The following is a 21,981-nucleotide window of genomic DNA, read 5'->3' as shown; positions in this document are numbered from 1 at the left end:
AAATGAATGAAGAAGAAAATGACTGATTAAAAGCACCTTTCTAGCTATGGTGTCTTATGGAGATTAATATTAATATGTTAATTGTTAATATGGGTATTTTTTGGTACAATCCCTTTGATTTTGGTATGGCAACTTTGAAAGAAAAATATTTTCGATTTTTCATTTATTTAACATCTTTATTTGTCACGGATATAGCTATGTACAACCTTGGATTTTTCATAAAATACTATGATAAGTTTAATGCTTAATGTCTGTGCAGTTCAAGAAAGATTACAACAATATTCTTGGTTAAAACACGGGACTACATAGAAAGGAACTATTGATTGATTTTTTGCACTACGGAAAAAATTTAGCCGGCTTTAAATCAACACACAGCCCTTTTTAAGAATAATCTAGTGATATCTTGTGTGTTTTAGGCAGTTATTGTATAGATAAATGCTACATTTTACTGATAATTTTAAATTAAAATTAAATATTGCACTTATGCAATACGAAGTAAGTTTTAAGTTTTTCATAATGGACATTTACGACAGATGACTCTCAAAGTGTTGCGTGAAAAGCACGCTGGCTCCAGCAGGGAATGTTAGATCGCACATGGGACAGACACGAGTAGAGCAACCACCACCAGAATTTTTATCTTGGGACCTGTGAATTAGTACTTTTTATTTAATTCTCCCTATGGATTAAATGTATGAAATTTCATGACAAAGCATTGCATTGGAATAAAACTTACAAAGAACTTTCTTTGCTGCTGCTACCACGGCTGTCGCCAGTCTTGACGACAGCACTCCTAAGCAGCCTTTTCTCAATTTTGCACTTTTCAATGAAAATCTTCTTGTACTCTTCGGCACCTTGGTCCAGGCGCAGGCGCAAATCAGTCACCTGATCTTCCAGCTTGTTTACTTTTGTTTCAGCATTCTAAACAGGACAAATAATTTGCACAAATTAGCATTGCTAAAAATTTGATTACAGAGTTTTATCTCAATTTGTGAAACACTAATGTTAGAGTTTCCTATTTAGATTTTAGACGTACAATTTTTCAAGGAAAAAAGTTTTAAAACAATATTCAGCATATCAATCACTCACAACCACATAATTTTGGAAAATAACAGGCTCAAAAAATGTACTTACGACACAGCGGTAGCAAATCTGCGACGTTTGCATGGCTGGTTCACGCTCAGTTAGAGTTTGGCTAAGCTTGAGCACCTGATTAACCAAGTCAGTCTCTCGCTTCTTCAGGTTGCTGTGTTCCTCCCTCAAACTCCTGAACCTCTCGTCTGTGAGTTGCAGCTGCTGCTCCAGGTTGCTGCGGTGCTCGCGAAGCAACTCTACGTCCTGCTTCACCCTCTCGGATTTCAAAAGGTCATTGCGCAGGGAGGCTATTTCCTCCACAAGGAGAGCTTCCCGCTCGCTTGCGCATTGGCTTTGCAGTCTCAGCTGAAGTAAAAAAATTAGAAAAAATATTTGAAATAATAAGGAGATTATTACTTTTTCAGTCAGATGTTCGTTTTCATTCTTCGCACTCTCACTTTCACGGGTCAAATTTAAAATCTGCTGCTCCAGGTTGGGAACGATCTTCATTTTTTCCATCAGCTCTTTCTGCAAATAATCGCTGCGTTGCACGTAATTCCTCATCATCTCAGCCATTCTTGTTTTGTCCTAAATTTAAAGGATAAGCATGATAGGGAAAACTACTATGGTTTTAAAACTTACGGTATTCAAAGTGTCGATAGTGGCGTTCAGGGTGTTGCTGTTCTGCTTGCACATCTGCAGCTCGTTGCAAACATGGTTACGTGACTCGTTCAACTGTTTGATCTCAGCCTGCAGTTTCAACATGTGCCTGTCCCGCTGTTTCGCTGATTCCTTGAATTTCATCAATTCCTGGAAAACAGAAATCAATTGAAATTAATTTATTGCTGGTTTATCGGTTGTTGAGATAGCGAACACTCGGTGTCCCAAGTAAATCGCAAACGAATAACAGGCCTCATTGGAGGAAGCCCACCCTAGAAAAGGGCAAACTCGTGTTCCTATTTCTCGCGGTCTTTTTATTGAAACGCTAAGACATTTGGTCCCGTGAAATTGATCTACATGTGCTGAATATGTGCACGCGAGTCAGAAAGCTTTCATAATCCTCCCAAATCCAAATGTACTAGCCATTGAAATGTAGGCGCAAATTAGCCGGCACTTGGCCCAATTACATTGCTTGGATTCTCACATTACAACGTGAACGCAAACTATTTAACAATGCGAACCAAACGGCTCGGTATTTGTGATGTTTAATGATGTGAAGAGTCTGAATCTGATTCAGATTAAATTTTATATAACTTTTGATAAAAAAAACAGCTAAATCTGAAGCAAATTACTACTCTGTAGAAGATTGACGCTGAAATTGTATTTATTTTAGATTTTTTGAGAGCATATCAAACTGTTAACTAGACAAGAAAAGATAAGAATTGAGAATTGAAGATTTCACTGATAAATAGAGTTAAGTCGTTAACACAGCATAATTATGTGTGCAATTTTGCTGATTAAAATCCTTAAAGGCCTCTACTGATATGACGGAAAACTTCTTAAAAATGAACTAAAAATGAAATAAGAATGAAAAAAGTCGGATTTGATTGTGTTTACAAGATCACAAAGGTCCAGAGGACCATGGAAATCTACAATATAAAAAATGCATAATGCTCATTAAAAAGGAACCTTCAACCAGGTATAACCATGTGTCGAAAATGGGAATAATGATTATTGGCACACAAAAGTATATTAAATACTTAAATGATTATCTCATTTTTTAATAAATCAAGCTATTAAATCTGTGGGTCAATCTTAAAATAGATTATCTTGTCATCACGCTCGCCTCTAAAATTTAATTACTAGTGCGCAATTGTAACCATCTTTCCAAAAACTCGGAACTTGTCCGATTTTTTCCACAGGCAGATTTTCCAGAACAAAAACACAGTGAAATTCTATTTTATTGCAAACAATTGAAATTTAAACCGAAATTTTCTCCGACAACCACCAAAATGTGCAATTTGAAGGGTTGGAGACACGAATTTCAATTAAAGAAGGCTTTGGTTTTTAGAAATCGGTGTTATAATTAAATCTTTCTAGTCATTGTAGCCAACATCAAAGCGATATAAAATTTTAAGTCACAAATATATTCAGTGAATTATTATAATAATAAGTTAAACGTGAGAAATAAAATTTTTTCAAGTTAGAATCATTCCAAAATGAGCTATAAAAACGAAAAACAATCACCCGATTGTTTCAATATCAACCGTCCGCCCTTTTGGCAAACCCTGCTTGTTACACAAGGAACCTAGCTCACATGAATTTCGCTTAATGTGCAATCCTATCACGTTCTGACTCGTTCATTGCAATAATTTTTGAAATTAACTATAAAATTGTGTTAGCAACAAAGCGTCTGTTTTCGACATTGAATAAACAATAAAAAGCATCTTGCTGATTTAGTAAATTAATTTGATTTAAATTTAAATCAGCAATGAAAAGAATCTTTATTCAAAATAAAATGAAAACAACAGTGAAAATCTTACCTTTATCTCCGCAGAGTCAGCTTTGGAGAGCGATTCCATTTTTTCAATCATTTCATGAGCCGATGTGAGCTTCTGCTTGGTCTTTTCCAACTCAGCCTCGAGCTGCTCTTTCTCTCTGTGCACCATCTCATTCAGCTCGTCCACCCTGCGCAGCTTTTCCTCGGCAACAGCTGTCCTGCTGCGCACCACGACCATGCCCATGTCACTGTCGGACATATCCTGCGTGCACAGCTCTCCTTCGTGCGGACGCCTGAATGAGAAAGGAACGCTGGCACCGCAAACAGATCCGTCTGCGCTCACATAGCACAGCTGGTAATATTCCTGTTCGTCCTTTGGCAGGGCGTCAGCTGGGAAGATCACGGTCCCTCCACGTTTGGATAGGTTCTGTGAATTTAGGCAATTTATTTTGCTTCTTTTGCTACTAGATTTCTAAAAGCTCAAAAAAATTTAGAAAAATTAAAAACAGCTGACATAAAAACCTTGTTACGTTCCGTTTTGTTTGGAACGTCATGAAATTAAGAGAAAATATAACTTGTTATTAATAGAGAAAATTAAATATTTGAATTGAAGAAAATCATTCCCTTTTAATATTACTTGGTTGTTTTTTCCCTTCAAACCCAATCAATTCTCTGAAAAACTAATTACAGAAGTTTGACAAAATAGTTTCACACCAGTGCGAATAGTAATATTATTAAAAAAAATTTTCACAATGTTGAGCCACGTTGTGTTAATAACACGGATGAGTCATGCATGAATAAAACAAAAATCTACTTTGTATTTATAATAATAAAACTTTTTCCGGGCGAGCGAGCGTGCTTGATTAATTAATAGATATGTAATTGTTTCCAACGACACGGCCATATAAAAACAAATGAAAGAAATTGTGAATTATTTACGTCAGGTGAAAGAGCAGGATGCCTAAGGATCGACTCGGAGACTTGGGACCATCCGCATTGATAAAGGGCAACAAAGTCCCCCTCGTCCACCTCAAGGTCAGAGTTGAGTTCGTATTTGCAGCGCACGTCCGAATCCGTTGGATAGCTGTCCAAGATGTCCCGAAACACGACCTGTTCGAATGATTGAGTAGAGATGAGGAAACAAATAGGGTCGCGATTGCTCACCATTGCGTACTGCGAGGTGCAGAGCGAATCTCGCTCGTCGTCGGTTAGCGGAGGGCTCATGTCAAAGTGCGTGGACACGATGTCGATGTCATCTTCAAGGTCCTCGGGCGTCAGGTTGACAATTGCTGCTGCCTCCATTACTGGAATGTTTAGCCCCACCAGCTGATGGTCGAGCAATTCGCTATCACTCATTCTCGTTTCAAGGAACTGATTAACTGCAATAAAAGGGTAAAAAGAAAATCAGTGAAAGTGCTGAGGGGGCCTTGAGGCCGCCATATTGGAATATCTAGTCTTGGATATTTCCATTGGTTTTCAAATAAACGCGCCATCGAAAATGGTGGCTACAGGTATTTTACCACCTTGAAAATTTTCTCAAATCGTAGTAGTTTAAAAAATGGTCAATAGATGACTCACTATATAGAAGCTGCGGGTAAAGCGCATAAAACTGCTAAAAAATTATGCATACGGTCATGTACCCTTGCGGCAAGTGCTTTCTAGTGGGTAGAAACCTTAATTTGCATGCTGATTGCACAACTTAAAATATAAAAATACATAGCAAGTAGTTTTGTTTTCAAACTTTCCGTTTTTTAAATGCACGAGATATTAAAATTCAATAACAATTTGAAAATTTGCTGGCTCAAATTTTTACTTAAAAATAAAAATACAGAGGCATAATTATTTGTTGAACAAAATAAACTTATATTATATTTTTATCATATTTTTAAATGTTTTGGAAATACACACCATCTATATTATATATATTCATAAAAAAGCCCATTTTGTTTAAAAAAATCGACAGAAAAACAGTCAGAAATTAATATTTTTAATCTATCAGAAGCCTTGATACTTGATGCACTAGAAATATATCAAATATATAATTAAATTATCATTCGAATAGAAACGTGCCTGACGTTATTTTCTTTCAAATCACTCTCCAGCGAGAAGGATAAAGAAAGTATGCACTTCATGCTAGTTGCAAAAAAATAAGATCTGCGATGAAAAGGTCAATGCCGTTCTATGCATCTCAAACGTGGGTGTATAATCACGCCGCTTTCTTTGCCGATTGAAACGCAAAATGCGTAAATCAGGTCATCTCGTCTATAAGACTCGTTGCGTTTGTATAAAAACCTATTTTTATAATGATACATACCATGCGAAAGTTACGGATATTTGAGACTCAATTAACCCCCGTGCCACTCGGCCCCTGGCAGTTCTTATATATTGAGAGACTCGCGCTTATTTCACGCTTAAGGGTTCAAAATATACATCTCCGACTAGACCATCAGATTTGAGGGAAAATTTTAAGTTATTTAATGAATTATACATAACACGAGTGTATGTACAGTGTACAACATTCAGCACCGTCGGGCGCCGGGCAGGGGACGCTAGGGATAGACACGTGGTCAGTTTCCTGCCGTAGCATCTTTAGATATCTAACGATTTTTGAGCTTATATTCTCCCAAAATTAGCCAAGTTTATAGACGGGGAATGCTGACGACTGGACTAGCCCGAAAAAACAGGAAAAGTCGCGTCGGCTCCTTACCTCTGATTGTGAGGTTATTACTGTTGATTGCACTAAACGTGCAAGTCGTTCACCCAGGGAATGTTCGAGAAAGAGAGGACTATTGTACACACGTCTGTCTCGGTCCGCAGTCAAAAGCAGAAGAAAGAGGTAGAGGTACTACCCCCGCGAGCAAAGGTTTTTCATGGATCTTTCTCCCTCTCTCCCCTTTGGGCGCCCAAACACTTTACATCGTTTAAATCGATATTCAATCGACAACGACAGACATATTTTGGGGCGGATTGGCACTGTTTTTTTAGCTTGACCTTGAAACATTGTAGTGTTTCAAGATCAAGCTAAAAAACAATGCCGTAATCCGCCCCAATTTGTCGGTTTTACCTGACGATGTTACGAAAAATAATATTGTGTACCGATATGTGACGATGTACATTTTTGGGTGTCCACAGGGGAGAACGGTGGAGGGGGAAATTCACCTCACGAGACTCTCCGCATCCCCAAAGGAATGTATCAATGCGAACGCGTGACTAATTGGTAAGGCCAAGGCCCATAACGGATGGTTTAGAAAAATGGATAGAAAAATACCTAAAGGAAAATTACTTCTTCACGAAAACAGTGTTAAATTTTTATGTCAATTTATGTCCTGTTGGTGTGAAATTCTTTTTTATTTTATATTTTGAACAAATCAATTTTTATATTTTTCATCAATTTCAATATTTCTTCTGAAAATATGCACTTCCGTGCAAGAGCTGTGATGTGGGCTATGGGACAGCTATGCGCCTCTGGTGGTCCTTCTTCGAATCTCGTTTCACTCAGTCTCTCCTCTCTATTGTTAGCTCTCTATCCCCTCTTGCACCCTGGGGTGCATCTCGGACACGCAACCTTGAAAGAAAAAGGCAGCGCTGGTGGGAATATTTGTACAACATTGTACAGTGTTTCAAGGTCGAGCTTGAAAACAGTGCCTTAAACCGCCCCCTTGACCTGGACATAATGATCGAAAAAAATAACAAAAAATACGGCGTTCACAATTTAACAGTTGTTGAAAGAAATGGTAAAATCAATAGACAAACCACAGTTGAAACAAACCCCAATGGCGTCTCAATGGTATGGAATACTGTATGTTTTTACAAATAAAAAAGTGGAAGCCATTATGGCAAGCAACACAAGTTAAGTTTGGGAAAAAAGTCGACTTCCAGTTATGGTCAACCATTGCAGGGGTAACAAAAAATTCAGTATTTACTTGGCTCATTTTAATAAGCTGCCGCTACTAAATAAAATGATTTTTTTTCAAAGCTATATAATATTATTTATTGTTTGGAATGTTAAATCTCAAGCCAATGAAGAAAAATTAAGGTCACCAAAATACATAATTATAAAAACAATGATTTACAACTTACAAATTCAAATGCTTTTTTCATGATTAATGATGTGAGAATTACCTCCATAAATAATTTTCACGTTGCATTTAGCTAAATGCATCTCTACTTTTGAAAGTAAAACTTTTTTGTTGCCTTTTTTTAACAAGGAGATAAATTATCCTAGCAGGTTCAATTTAAGGCGTTAATTGCTCGGTAAGAGTAAGTGGTCGGGCGGCGCTTCAGAGGAGAAAGTGAATCGTTGTCTTCTGACAGATCCTCTCGCAGCTGTTTTTCATTGGGTGCATCAAGGACTCGGCACATCATCATCTTCCGTAAGCGTGCAACCAAAACAAACCTTCTGCGAGACAAGGAGCAAAAAAGGAGTGACTGCTCGGGCCGTCACTCCTTGCAACGAAAATCACACGCTTTTACATATATTTGGCAACGGCTCATTTGAATGTTCTGCGCAATTCTCCTTTCCTTTGGTGTCTCACACGTTGCAGTTGAATATAATGTTCCTTTTCTTCCGTGCAACGACACCGCGCGTCTGCTTTTACGCAATTAAAGCAGCGACGATCGTCCCTTTCATTCTTTGTCAGTGACACCACCCGTCGCTGCATCTAATGCTAACTGACGGCCTGATCAATTAGAGCAGCCAGCGTGAAATGATGTGTCCTTTTTTCGCAATTTATACACGCCGCAAAAATCTCGTTTGCGAAGCGCAAGAAAATAAGTGTCGACGCAGCGGGTATGCAGTAACTTTGGCACAAAATTGCCAGAACCGTTGTGTCACACCTGCAGAGTGCCAATTTTTTTATTTCAGATCCATCGCTATATAGAATGAATTCGAGCCAAAACAGTCTCCTCGTCATGCTTCATGGATTTGATATAATATGGACTAAAGTTTAGATACTATAGATTTTAATTTTCTTTTCCTTCGCATAACCCTCAAAACTCTCTGCTCTGGCTATCCAGGGGAGGTTGAGATGGGTAGAACGTTGTGCAGTTTTTGTAATCCCGATGGCTCAAACCCGAGATTTGGCGATGAATGCTGGCAAAAATTGATGCCAATGCCTAATCATTGTGCTTGATTAGTCAGTTCGAAAAATCACCTTTATCGTTCTAAAGCTATTAATAATTTTATTTAAAATTTAATCAAATCCTAGTAACTTAACTTTTTCTATACTTCTCTCTAAACGAAATAAATTGGGAAATATTTTTCAATAAAAGCATTAATTTTTGGCAGGTTTAAAATTAAAAAATAAACCGTATAAAACCGTCCAAAACTATATACTTAACTCCAAACCCCGTCTTAAAATAACAGCCCTATAATTGCAAAATCTAAAATCCACATTAGAAATAATTAGTATAGTAAATTGAAGTGCTCTTTCGATCTTCAAAGACACGAAATTATCGGAGAGAGTGAAAAGTATATAATAAAAAGTTTAAAAAGGAATTTATAAATAAGTGGTTCACGATAGGGTCAATTTGATTGTATCCAAAACTAGATAGAAAATTTAGTAATTGCCACAATCTGAGGTCAAAACAATTTAATTTGACCGAAATTTCCAGATGATTTCTATTTCTAAAAGGCTTTATGAATCAGAGTAGTCTTTTTAAAAATTGCAGACCAGCAAGTTTTATATTGGACCTGAGAAAAATGAACTATGTAAAGCTCCATTTCTTCGGCATCACGGGACGAATGTCTAGCGTTTCAATGCAGTCCTCGGTGCGGAGGCAAGTGGCCCTTCAGTGGGCTGGGTCCCTGTGCGGCCTGGTGCGCCCATGTTATCCGTTCGCGGTGTTATTGGGACCCGGGTTTCAGCATTCGTGCTAGTGCAGTGCGCGCCCTTCCCGGTCCTCGGACAGGGATAAAAAAGCAAAAAAATGTTTGTCGCTTTAAGAACAATTTATTGAAATTTCCACTCCTTCATGATTGTAAAAGCATATAAAAAAATTCCACCATCGACGAAGAATGTTTCCATATTTTTGTTTTCAATCAGTCCAGGCCACGAAATTTGAAAATTGCCTAAAATTTAACATCTTTAAATAAGTTTAAGCGAAACCTATTTTTACTATATTTATTTATATTTTTGCTGAGGTTGCGAAGAAGATGAGACTAGATGACAAGTCGTATCCACATCTTTCACCTCGCTTTCTTATTCAGCGTGCGTTTAGCGAGCAGTTAAGCTGGCGCGCCGTATGTCCCTTGGTTAGCGCCGAGCATTTGTGTGTGTTTTGATTATGAAAAGCAACGTGCAAGAAGGCAAGCGCTCGAGTTACCCGCGATGAAAGTGCAGAACTCTCACTATACACATTGACTGATCATGCAACCTTGGCTCTTTTTACTTTCTCCGCGCCGACGGCTGCCGCCTCCCGCCTGGTCGTCCGCCCCTCTCACCTGCGGCGGCAGCAAGGCACCCACCCAACCCTTGCGAGCCAGCCGCCGTGTCAGTGAAGTTCAGGTGCTCGTCTCGATCGTTAGTGCTGCGCTCACCAATTCCTCCGGAACGCGAAGGTCATGGAATAAGGATTAAAGTGGGCATTCCAGCGTCTCCACCTACCATCATCATGCTGCTCAGGAAAGCAGGTAATCACTAAAGTGACTTAAGGAGATTTTTCTTTCGGTCAGGAGCAGCAAGGTCGGCGCGGAGCACTATTTCTTTATTGAAATAGGAAAAGAAAATTGTTGCAGGATTTGGTATAAAAAGAAAGAATGCAAAAACATAAATTTGATAGACGAACTTGTCCGGTGTTTTTTCCCTTGAGAAATTTTAAAACATATTTTTTTAAGAAATAAATAAAAACAGAAATCCTACTTTTCCACTGTTGGAAAATCTGGAAAACCTTTTAATTTCCCGCTGAAATTTATGAATTTAGAATATCTTAAAACTACCTAAATCACCGATTTCGAGCATGTAAATCGAGTGGCCGCTTTAACTGTCAGTTTTCCCATTTTTGACCAGTTCACAAAGACAAACGCATTTTCCAAGTGATACACATTGATGTTTTTTTTTTTAAAATTAAAAGTTTAATAAAATTTACACATTTATGACTTTTAGTAATTTTTTGATTGTTGTTGTCCATCACTTGTAATATTTCAAGCATCTATTTTCACTTGAAATGATGAACTATTTAATTATAATCAATTTCTGAATCATTTTCAAAAAATTTTGAGTCTCTAAACTTTCAATATTATATAACTTGTGTAGTTAGAAGACAAAATCATGGAAATATTCAAATTGTTAAGAAAAAAATGGACTCATTAATGGCAAAAATCCCGTGAGTAAAATTGGACTGACAAAACTGCAAGTCCAATAGGTTTATAGGTAAATTTAACTGTTAATTGTTTTGATTTTGTTTTATGAAGTTCATATCCCAGCTGAAACATAAGTCGTTATCATTTAAGCAAAGTAGAAATTATTGAAAAGCAATAAAGGTTTAAAATATCACATAACTATGCAGAAAATAAACACACCAAGCAATTAATGAAATAAAAGTTTTAAATGATATTTTTTAAATGATATTTTTTAATTTGGGCAGTTCAATTGCTTTCACTACCTAGAATAAAATAAAAAATTTCAATTGCATTATAATTTATAATATTTAAAATTTTCAATTGACGTCTTCCACCATATCCCGAAAATTGTCCCGTAGAGTTGCAGGTACGTGTGGGCGTTCGAGAGAGCTAGGCTAGCAGGTGTGTGTGTATGCAGAAAGCACACACCACACATCCTCCTCATGCAGGCTGCAGAAAGAGAAAAGCACTAATTCATTTGACTGCTCCTCTCTCAGCTGACTAGTAACAATGGGTCTCCGTGCGCGAGCGTTTATCCGCTCCTCGGTGCCGGCTAGAGAGTTTGCTTTTGCTCGCTTTTTGATATGCTCCATGAACATCGAGGTGACATTCATTTGTTTATCCGCTAACACACAAAGAGGGGAAAATCGATGAATTGAAATGAAACGTAACACCGGCTTTTCTCCGACGATGCCAGGAAAGACTTTCTTACAGGTTTATCGCGATAATGCGTAACTCGTTTCAATTGCTGTTCTATGAGGAAAAAGTGCAATTTTATTCGTCAGAGACAGGATTTGCAGTTTTTTAATGCAGATTTTCCGCGAGGAAATTAGAAAGACACAGATTGAAAAGTCCAGTTTTTTTTTCAAACAATAGCTTTTGCCAATAATTATCTTTTAAAACTACAAAAAAAATAGCAAATTGAAAGATTTGTCCTTTTTTCTTTGAAAGCTCTTAAACATTTTTAAAGGCGAGCGAGAAATACCAAATTTATTAGTATCAGCTCAATAATCAGGTTTTCAAGATTTTCCAACCGTAGAAAAGTGTTATTCCTAATAATATTTTTATTCGAAAACTGCTGTAAATTTCCAGCTCTTTCCCTGGACAGTCTTCCTGTCAAATTATTGTCCATCCTTTTGCCAAGATTCATGCTTGATAAACTGTTATGACTTTTACGTTCCAAAAAATACATAATTAAAAACAAAATATTGTTGCAGCTATTAAAGTCTCCGATAGTTTTGCTGGTAGTTTATTTAAAATTCCGTCAGATTGGCAAAAGCTCGCTCTGCATTTCCCTCACGTTTATTTTCGCATCTCGTGTGGGCGGTGAAAGTGAATCAGATAAGGGAATTCCCCGATCCCGCGTGCTCCTCGCATGTCGGTGCCAATACCGTGCAGCATGCAGCGAAAGCAGGAACTGAACCTGCAAAGTCCAATTAGTTGCCGATCCTCCAGAAAGCACCGGGAGATCCTTTACCGGCATAGAGCTAGGTGACTCATTTTTCCGCTTCTTTGGGTTATCCCGCGAGTGGCGAAGTGAAAGTGAGACTTCTATTTGTACAGCTGTTGGTCCAGGAGTTAATCAACAAGAGTTAATACTGATTCAAGTGCCGCGATTATGCAATAAAAACGCCGCCGGGGATTTCCAGCAGCTCGCGGTTGAACGATCTTAGAGTACATGCCACTTGTTACCTTGCGAAACAAAATTGCTCTTTTTGTGCGGAATTCGTTCAGAATGACATCACCGCGCGTCTGCTGTGGGAAAATTTCTTCTGCCGAAAATTCAAACCGGCACTTTTGAGGTGCATCCTGCTTTGTGCTTTCCCTCGGCCGCCCGCGCCTCGCAGTCGTTTACACTCTCGCTTCCTTTGCATTATTCATGAGTGTCGCGGCTCAACAATGGAACAGGGTAATTTTTCGTACGCACAAAGAACACGCGGTAATTAGGCTTTTAAGAAATTATGTCGAGATGGATCGTTAGGCTTATTACTATTCTCTTTCACTATCTTGAGGAAATTTATTATAAAATATGACGTTGTGACATTTTCAAGCACGCCCAATTCTCAACTGTTGCTCAAATGGTGTTTGCTTCTTTCTTTTTCAGAAGGTTCAGCATGGAGTTTGAAATTCATCATACCCGTCGTGGTGTTTCTTCTAGTCCCCAGTATTGCTGCTCAATATCAATTCGAACCCGCAGGTGAGTTTATTTTAATTTCTTCAATTAGAATAAAATAAATGGTAAAACAATTAAATATCCCCGTAAATTATGTTGTTTAAAATAGATTTTTTTTGGCAGGAATATTAAAAAAGTCGTGTTTTATTTTTTCGGGGCATTTAATCGAAATTTTCACAGCTGTTTTCGGAGTAATTATGAACAGCAATCCCATTTCTTCACGGTTGAAAAATCTGGAAAATTATCATTTAGATGTAATTCATTAATTGGATATTTTTTCTCGCTTCTCCCACTAAAACCACGCATAAAAGTATAAACTTTTTTAAATTTAAATATATGATTATAAGTTTTGATTATAGCTTATAATTACGTTAAATTTAATTGAAAACGCTTCTTCAAAATAACTATATAAGTCTCAGAATCATTCAATTTGCATTTGCACATTTTCATGGTTAAACGGAATTATTTCTGTTGTTTGGAAAAACCCTTACTTTTCTAACTATCTTTTCGGAAAACAAGATTGTTAAAACTGCAAATAATGAGCGGAATTAATTACTTTAACAATCTTTTGAATTCAATGCTATATTTTATTTAAAATTAAAGCAAAATTGAAAATACTTAAAAACCTGGATAGAAATTAAGGGGTTGAACTTTCTTATTACCCATTTTTGCATCACTGTTTTTTCCAATTGATTTTATATCTATTTCTTGCGCGAGAATTCCATTCAATTCGGTTAAAAGTAAAGAAATATGACAAAAAATTCTTAAAGTCTCCAACTTTTCAATTTGCACATTTCCGTGTTTATGAGAGAAATTTTGGACGGATTTCTGTTTTGTGGAAAAATATTGAACTCTTCTTGAAATTTAACTTTATTTAGAATCATCTACTCGTGGAGAAATCTAAAAATGAAAAACTGCAAACATTTTTCGTATAAATTTCATCATTGATAGAGTCAACGCTTACGTGTTTTATTTTGACGCGGAGGGATTGTTACAAAATCACTCGGCGAGGTATTCCCCGTGCCAGAAGTGCTAATTATTGTGCCTGCTGCCAAAGCTGTGAATGACTGCAACTACTGCTGGTTCCGCGCACGCGGCACGTCCTGTTCGTTGCTTGACCTAGAGAAAGTGGCGCGAGAGACATAAATATTAGTCACTCGCGTTTTATCGCACGGCACCGCCTCTCTCGCGGCAGAAGTTGCGTGATTCTCGTGAAAGGGAAAGAAGCTGCTTTTTTATTTTAATAAAAGAGATCCTGCTCGTGGCGCGAGATGGGAGTGCGATATCAGAACTGTCGCTGCTTTCTTTATTAAATATTTGTTTCATTTTTTCTATTTACTTGAATTTTTTATGAAGCTTGTCTTCTTGTACAGTTTCTAAATTTAGTCTTGGCTGAACTGCTCCAATGTTTAGATTACTTTGACCAGCAGAGCGTGGTGTACCGGAACGACGCGGTCGCGGACTCTTTCAAAGCGATTCTCTCCGCACATTTCAGTGCTAGCCAAACTTGGTGTTATTTGCATTCCAAGGTGATGCGCAGAGAAAGTGGTCGTGGCGATTAGCGCTTCTCTGCATGGCAGCTGGAACTAATTGTTCAACCGTTTTAGAAAATCGCTATAATGTTAAGAGTTTTTATTAGATAATGAAGACAGACGCAGACTCTCGTTCAATAACAGGAAAGCGCCGTAAACCTTCTGAATTTAAAAACATTATTGCATAAGTCCTGTTGATTCTCGTGAGTTTTGAAGAAAATATCCTAAATAATTTATCAATGTAGCCTAACCTGGCGTAATATGGGTATTGCCAATGGAATACTAAGAATTAACCTTTTTATCCAATCTCGATGAAATTGTGAATGCAGACGCTCCTAGACGAAAGAAATCAATTGTATATCATTTCATAGGTTTCAACTAATTTTCTAATTATTGCTGGTGGCTGGCTAACAATTATAAAAATACCTTTGAAAAACATTTCATCATAAGCTATGTAATTAAAAATTGATTCATATTTTACGCCTTTTAAAAGGAACAATAACATGTTGAAGATGTAAAAATTAAAAAACAAACATTTTAAAGGGTTTTAGAGGCTAGACACAACTCAATAAGATTTGATATGGTTAGAAAAGCACCCATCTCGTCGAGAGGGATCTATTAAAAAATCATGATTGATTTTAGAACACAGATTTTAAATTAATTTATAAACTGTTCAACAATTTTAGTAACCTTCGTAGCTTGAGCTGTACAATTTCTACTGGTGGTTCTATTTTAAATCACGTTTGATGCAAAAAATATTCGTTAATTAATTTGGAATATGAATTGTTTCTCTTTTAATATCTAAATATGCTACAACCAGTTTTATATTTCGTTTCAGTTCGATTCAACCAATTCGGTCAACAATACCAGCCATGGCAGCCGGTGCAGACGTTCAGCCCGCCTCAACGGCAGCAGGTGTCCAGACAGGACGTCTCTAGTGAAAGTGGCGAAAACAATGTAAACCGACGAAGCACAAAAACGCTAACATTGTCTAACATAATCGCTCTCTCAGGGACGGAATTCAGGGGCGATTGCCAAAATCACTGAGACCCTTGGAGCATTGAACACCTTGGGCCGATACCTGGTGGGTATGACGCGCAAGGGACCAGAGGAAGCGCCGAATAATAATCGTCCGGATCGAGACGTGGTGGCCGCGCAGCAGGTGCAACAGCAGCAGGCTAAACCACAGGGAGACCTGAACGGGGCTATTTACACCCTGAGCAAGAACGTGCTAGGCCCAAACGTGACTGACACCTTGGCACCCCTCGTAAGTAGTATCATTTTTGCTATAAAACTAAAGATTTCTTATTTTAAATTGATAGTTATTTTAATTTCAAGAGTTGGAATTGTATCTAAATTGTTGCAATGTATTTATTATTTCACAAAATTTGAAAAATTATTGTGTATGTTGTTTGAAATTAAACTATAACCAGTTTATTACTCTTGGTTCGCAACAAATAGAGGTAGATCGAAATCTGCCATAAAAATGTGGCCAAGCGCTGCAAATTGTAAGGAAAAATGGAAAATTTGAATATTAAATTGTGGCAAAGTCCTCTTTTAATTATTGAACATTGTAGAATAAATTGTCAGAACTGCAGTTGATCAAATTCTAAAAATAGCCTACTATTCTAATTATTTTCAATTTTTGCCCTGAATCAATCAACTTTAACTGACTTAGAAATGTTAATATAGTGTCCAATCTTTCAATTTGCACATTTACTTGGTTCTAGACAAAACTCACGTGAATTAATCTTATTTGTAAAAGCCCTTATTCCAAGGGGATCAATACAATGTGAATTTTTTTCTCTGCCCTTTTTTAAAGTGCATAATGAGAGGCACAAAATAGCGCGTAATTACTTTTTAATTTCATATAGCACACAAATATATATCTATTAAAATTCCAATCATCTTCCCAAAGGTTCGCGGAGTGCAACTTCCGACAGTGGTGGTGCGTGACGGCGAGGATGGAAAGCCAAAACCAACGAACGACCTGGAGACGCAGGAGAAGCAGGGCATCCGCGATAGGCCTTGTACCACCCCCAAGGGACAGCAGGGCAACTGCGATGACCTGAGTGACTGCCCCTCGTTGCTGCTTGACCTCGGAAACCTGCGCCAGTCCATCTGCTTCAAGTCGCTGTTCGTGCCTGGAGTCTGCTGCCCGCAGTCCGAATCAGGGTAACAAATATTAAACACTCGCCGATTTTCCTCATCAACCTCCGTTTGTGAACTAAATTTCATCTGAATTTACTGTATTTTTAAATCGATATATTGAGCTTTCTGATCATTTTCTTGATAGGTTTAGAAAATCATATCAAATTTCCACCAAATTCTCATCAAAAAAGCCTTCATGAATTCAATATGGTTCAACAAAACCAACCCCTTCCCCCCTTGTGAGATCAGGTGGAATTGAAGTGTTTATTTAATTTTCGCTTGGTTTGTAGCTTTTCAGACGCAGTGACTAGCAGACCAACAACCACCACCACGACCACGACCACTACTACCTACAGGCCTTTTATCACCTCGACTCTCAGGCCGCCCTTCATCATCGCTCGGCCACCGTCTTTGGGAACAGACGTCTCTGCGGAATCGACGAATAGCATTGCTAGAAACGGTGCGAATTTCCAAACTAAAATATTTCTAGGTCTTGATTTATTCCATGTTTTCTTTCAGATTGTGGAATTTCGGAAACAGCCAAGTTCCGCGTGGTCGGCGGAAGTGAGTCGTTGCCCGGTCGCTGGCCCTGGATGGCAGCCATCTTCCTTCACGGGTCAAAGAGGACCGAGTTTTGGTGTGGAGGCACCTTGATGAACGAGAGATACGTCCTCACGGCGGCCCATTGCACCCGGGATACAAGACAGAGGCCGTGAGTTTAAGATCATCAAAAAATGTTGTCTTTATAATAATTTCAGTTTTTAATTTCTCATAAAAAATAGCGGATGCACAAATTACCAGAAATTAATGTTTTTTATCATTGTATATATTATATATTTCTGAGAATTTACAAAAGCAGTGTTTTTGACAATATTTAAACTTTTAACCAAAAATTAATATATATATATATATATATATATATATATATATATATATATATATATATATATATATATATCTTATATATATATATATATATATATAATCTTAATTTGAGGGAAAATTTTCCACATGCAGTAAATAAAATAATTGTTTTGGCTCTTTATTATAGAGATCTTTCAATATTTTGGTCTTCAAATTTGAAGACCAAAATATTGAAAGATCTCTATAATAAAGAGCCAAAACAATTATTTTATTTACTGCATGTGGGAAATTTTCCCTCAAATTAAGATTAAATTTAAAATTAAACGAAATTTTGGTTTGCCGAAAATTAGATTCAGCGCACGGCAGTTCACCGTGCGACTGGGCGACGTGGACCTGGGCCGCGACGACGAGCCGTCGTTGCCGCAGACGTTCCAGGTGGCTGACGTGAAGGCGCATCCCAAGTTCTCGCGAGTCGGCTTCTACAACGACATCGCGCTGCTGAAGCTGGACGGAAGGGCGCAGCGCTCCAAGTACGTGTCGCTGATCTGCCTGCCACCACCAGCGCTGCGCAGCGACACCTTCGTCGGCCAAAGGCCCACCGTGGTCGGCTGGGGCACCACCTACTACGGCGGCAAGGAGAGCACCGTCCAGCGACAGGTCGATCTGCCGGTGTGGCGCAACGAGGACTGTGACAGCTCCTACTTCCAGCCCATCACCTCCAGCTTTATCTGCGCTGGATACTCGGAGGGTGGCAAGGACGCCTGTCAGGTTGGTTTTTATTTATTTATTTAAAATGTGTGCATATTGTGGACGGTTTTCAACGAGGAATGTCCGAATTTTTCTTCCAATAATTTAATTTATCTTTTTTCTAAAACCAAAACTGCCTGCAAAAAGTCATTTTTGTTTAATTTGTTGATTAAAATTAATTCAAACTCACCTAGTAAAACGACATTATATAATTTTTTTGTGTTTTTAGGTATCTTAAAATCTTAGAATTTTGAATGATTTAGTACTCATTTTGTTTTTGGAAGAAAAGCAAATGTGTAGGAGATATAGTCAAACTGACATTTAATTTGGTAAAGTTTGAACGAACTTTTAAAATTAAATAGAGTAAATTTTTTCGCCAAAATTGGTTTACATGAATATTTGAATTTTTCTCATTTAGGGTGACTCCGGAGGCCCACTCATGTTGCGAAGCAATGGAAAGTGGACGCAGATTGGAATCGTCTCGTTTGGCAACAAATGCGGAGAGCCAGGCTACCCCGGCGTCTACACCAGAGTGACAGAGTATTTGGACTGGATAGAACAAAACGCAGTTTGAGAGCGACGCGTGTGTACCATTCAAATTGAAATATACTGCAGCCAAAATAGCTAATAAGTTTTATGTATGAAGCTCACAAATGAACTCTTTAAACTAACTTAAATTATTCTCTTGGATATAATTGATGTAAATAAATATTTTATTTTTATTCAAGTACAAGAACTTTCATTCGAAAAATTGCAAATAATGAACATTATTTTTAAAAGTTATGTGGCTAGATGAGAGGGGTATATTGCATGCAGCTCTGGAAAGGTTTTTGAACCAACAGAAAAGGATGTTTATATTTCATAACATCCATCATGGACGACTAACTGACAAAGCAAACGCAGACCTAATAAATAAAACATTTGGCGGGTTTCCAAGCCATCTCGCTTTTTGAAAAATAAATATATATAAAAAAGGAAAATGTTCCACGCCTGCGTGATTTATGGCGTGAGCGAGTGTCAGTATATTTTTATGGTTCTCGTGAAATCTCTTTTTAGTGACGCTAAATAACAAGGGGTTATTCCTTAAAATATAAAAAAACGCTTGAAATTGATATATGCAATTAACAAAGCTTTTTTATTCTGATATTTTCTAATTAAAAGTCGCCTCAAATTAGTCATTATTATTAACCAAGAAACGATTGCGAGGCAACGGTGCTGGCAATCCAAGCCAGATGGGAGGACACCCTGGTGAACACGGCAGGGTATTTTCCTGTTCCGCAGTTGTCCTGCGCACCAAAGGACGTAACTCCAATCAGCGTGTACGTGCGGGTCGTTGAGTTGAAGTGCACCAAGGGCCCACCGCTATCACCCTGATGAATAAAATAAGTGTGTGGATCCCACCATTATTACATTTCATATAGAACTTGACAGGTCGACTTGGAGCCAGTCGTGTCGGTGCAGATGTTTGAGTTGATAACGTAGGCAGATCCAAAGACGTTGACGCATTTTGAATTGCTGATCACCGGCATGCTCACGTACTGCAGCACTGGTGTGATCGACAAGGCTGTATTTCAGCAGGGATTTTAAATGTTTTCTGTTTTATGAATTCCCCAACTGTTCCTCACAGTCATCTAGTTTGCCCCAGCCACTTGCTGTTGCCATTTGGCCTTCGTATGTGTTCTTTTGATCCGTTGGAAGCTTCACAGAACCAATAAAAGCTGCTCAAATTGATTGATAATTTCAAAAATCTTCAAATTAATTAAAGAGTTTTCGTATTAAAAGTGGATTGATACTGGGCAACAGTTGAAATTTATTAAAATTGTTGACTAAAGCAATATTGATCAATTTACAAATTAATGTGCATTATTGCTATAAATATAGTTTAAATTCCAACTGTGCTAATTTTCTCCAACATTTTTAGCACTTAGGCCATATTTTCTTGGCAGATTCCGATTCCTCTCGTTGAGATATATCCAACTGTGTATGAAACGTTCTGGGGGAAATTCTTTGTTATAAAAATCAAGATTTCAAATAGGCTGACATAAGTCATTTGAAAATCATGCTAACTTTGCAGCCACACTTTACTTAAAAATTTACATTACTTTTCGGGTCAACTTTGACTTTAACTGTTAATCGTTTTAAGAATTAGTTTGTGCATTGGTAACAAGATTAGTTCGGGGGTTTCCAGTGTCAATCCTCTTTAAATAATAAAGAAAATAATTTTGTGTTTTGGAGAGTATGCAAATTTTATGAAAGATTTTTATAATTTTAAAATTATACCAGTAGACGTTTGGAACAAAGGGGCCGGTAGTTTGAGGAGAGCGATGTCGTTATTGATATTCACTCTGTTATAGTTTGGATGCACAAACTTTTGAGTCGTCCCCACGGTCACTCTACCGTTTTCAAACGAATTGCGATCCACGGCGCCCAATTGCAGGGTGAAATTCGTGTACCTTAACGATTATTACCACAACATGTTTAACTTGGAGACCAAACGCCATATTACGTGTCGGCGCAATGTGCAGCAGTGAGGACCCACTGGGGGTAAATTAGGGAGCCGCCGCAAAGAGATGTTTTGTCCACGGTGACGAACACTTGCCACGGCCACTGACCACGATACGCACCCTTGCCGCCAACGATTTGCGGGTCGAACGAGGCCAATTTGCCGGCATCCTTAGCTGAAAAATGTCATTGGACGCTTAAAGAAAACAGTATTATGATGAAGGATGCAAACCCTGAGGAGGGAGCTTCAGTCCTTTGTCAGGCACCAATTTCGTTTTTGATTCTGGAAGATTTAGTGGGGGGTCTTTTGGAGGCACTTCCTTGGAAACAACTTGCAGGTCACAAGTAGCCTACGAATTGTTTTAAGTTTATTTATTTATCATATTAAAAAGCTCTAAAATGTTTATAGATAAAGACATTTCTATTATTATTTACCAACGCTGCCAACAGCAAAACACAGGGTGATGTCGCCAGCAGACGCCGCCGGGTCTTCATCTCGATTCTCTTCCCTGACGCTAAACTCTCTCGCAATCGGTACACTGTACAAACCACAAATTTTAGTTTCAAAGTAATCTTTATTATGGTTCTGCAGGGCTATTTTAGTACAATATCACCTCTTTTATATAGCAACTGGAAAAGTTAAAGCTATTTATCAAAACCTGATTTGCAGCAGGGCGTGACAAGGCAATTAGCGTGTTATTAAACAATGTTATAATTGCCATATTCTGCAAAGTATGGGGTAAAATACGCGCAAGAGCTTTTTAAATCATCATAATTTACACAAACGTAAAATATTGATCTATTTTTTTGTAATTTTTAAATGCTCATCTTTCTAAACAAATTGGTCATAAAAAGTAATGCACGCGCAGGCAATTTATGAAATTTTAAATTAACCAAAATGGCTAACTTCTGTGGTATGAATTTAGTTTTATGGAGGTAAAAAAACTGTGGTACCGAAACTACCTCTGTACAGTATGAGAACGTGTTGTTTAATTTTCATCTTAAAATATCACTTAGTTGTGGCTAACCATCCTGATGAATCAACGCTGTTAAAAAACATATGTTATTTTTAAATTAAAAAAATAACATTAATTGGGATTAAGTTTAAAACTTTTAAAAATCCAAGTCATCCTGGTCCGCATCGTTCATCAAACACCCAAAT

General features: G+C 37.8%; 3 protein-coding genes across 3 annotated transcripts; 1 reads left to right on the top strand and 2 right to left on the bottom strand.

Annotated features, from left to right (window-relative positions):
* Window positions 1-148: 148 nt before the first annotated feature.
* Window positions 149-4,904, bottom strand: LOC135948190 (tax1-binding protein 1 homolog B-like). Its single transcript, XM_065497329.1, has 8 exons — window positions 4,676-4,904; window positions 4,451-4,621; window positions 3,555-3,938; window positions 1,714-1,881; window positions 1,489-1,659; window positions 1,132-1,437; window positions 734-918; window positions 149-645 (listed from the first exon to the last, which is right to left on the bottom strand). Exons 1-8 carry the CDS (start codon window positions 4,865-4,867, stop codon window positions 525-527), a joined length of 1,698 nt encoding a protein of 565 aa, XP_065353401.1. The 5' UTR covers window positions 4,868-4,904; the 3' UTR covers window positions 149-524.
* Window positions 4,905-9,981: 5,077 nt separating this feature from the next.
* LOC135933926 (proclotting enzyme-like) lies at window positions 9,982-19,044 on the top strand. The gene is made up of 9 exons (XM_065475348.1): window positions 9,982-10,142; window positions 12,955-13,047; window positions 15,394-15,512; window positions 15,568-15,822; window positions 16,474-16,730; window positions 16,997-17,166; window positions 17,226-17,418; window positions 17,921-18,338; window positions 18,736-19,044. Exons 1-9 carry the CDS (start codon window positions 10,124-10,126, stop codon window positions 18,889-18,891), a joined length of 1,680 nt encoding a protein of 559 aa, XP_065331420.1. The 5' UTR covers window positions 9,982-10,123; the 3' UTR covers window positions 18,892-19,044.
* A 381-nt stretch (window positions 19,045-19,425) lies between these two features.
* Window positions 19,426-21,404, bottom strand: LOC135947890 (brachyurin-like). Its single transcript, XM_065496871.1, has 7 exons — window positions 21,255-21,404; window positions 21,052-21,169; window positions 20,824-20,995; window positions 20,598-20,770; window positions 19,943-20,035; window positions 19,742-19,881; window positions 19,426-19,687 (listed from the first exon to the last, which is right to left on the bottom strand). The coding sequence occupies exons 1-7, from the start codon at window positions 21,312-21,314 to the stop codon at window positions 19,502-19,504; spliced, it is 942 nt and encodes a 313-aa protein (XP_065352943.1). The 5' UTR covers window positions 21,315-21,404; the 3' UTR covers window positions 19,426-19,501.
* Window positions 21,405-21,981: the final 577 nt, after the last annotated feature.

Source organism: Cloeon dipterum, chromosome 1 (assembly GCF_949628265.1).
Source record: "Cloeon dipterum chromosome 1, ieCloDipt1.1, whole genome shotgun sequence".
NCBI lineage: Eukaryota > Metazoa > Arthropoda > Insecta > Ephemeroptera > Baetidae > Cloeon > Cloeon dipterum.
The sequence above is the reverse complement of the archived record's forward strand: the minus strand, read 5'-3'. Positions and strand labels throughout refer to the sequence as shown.

Excerpts from the sequence above, each read along its gene's own strand:
- LOC135948190 (XM_065497329.1), bottom strand. The coding sequence starts at position 4,867 with ATGAGTGATAGCGAATTGCTCGACCATCAGCTGGTGGGGCTAAACATT. Across the intron at positions 1,882-3,554 it reads CTGACTCTGCGGAGATAAAG|GAATTGATGAAATTCAAGGA; the intron begins GTAAGATTTTCA and ends TCTGTTTTCCAG. Across the intron at positions 919-1,131 it reads AGATTTGCTACCGCTGTGTC|AATGCTGAAACAAAAGTAAA; the intron begins GTAAGTACATTT and ends TGTCCTGTTTAG.
- LOC135933926 (XM_065475348.1), top strand. Across the intron at positions 13,048-15,393 it reads ATATCAATTCGAACCCGCAG|TTCGATTCAACCAATTCGGT; the intron begins GTGAGTTTATTT and ends ATTTCGTTTCAG. Across the intron at positions 16,731-16,996 it reads TGCCCGCAGTCCGAATCAGG|CTTTTCAGACGCAGTGACTA; the intron begins GTAACAAATATT and ends CTTGGTTTGTAG.
- LOC135947890 (XM_065496871.1), bottom strand. The coding sequence starts at position 21,314 with ATGAAGACCCGGCGGCGTCTGCTGGCGACATCACCCTGTGTTTTGCTG. Across the intron at positions 20,771-20,823 it reads GCTGCACATTGCGCCGACAC|GTACACGAATTTCACCCTGC; the intron begins GTAATATGGCGT and ends ATAATCGTTAAG. Across the intron at positions 19,688-19,741 it reads GCTCCAAGTCGACCTGTCAA|GGTGATAGCGGTGGGCCCTT; the intron begins GTTCTATATGAA and ends TTTATTCATCAG.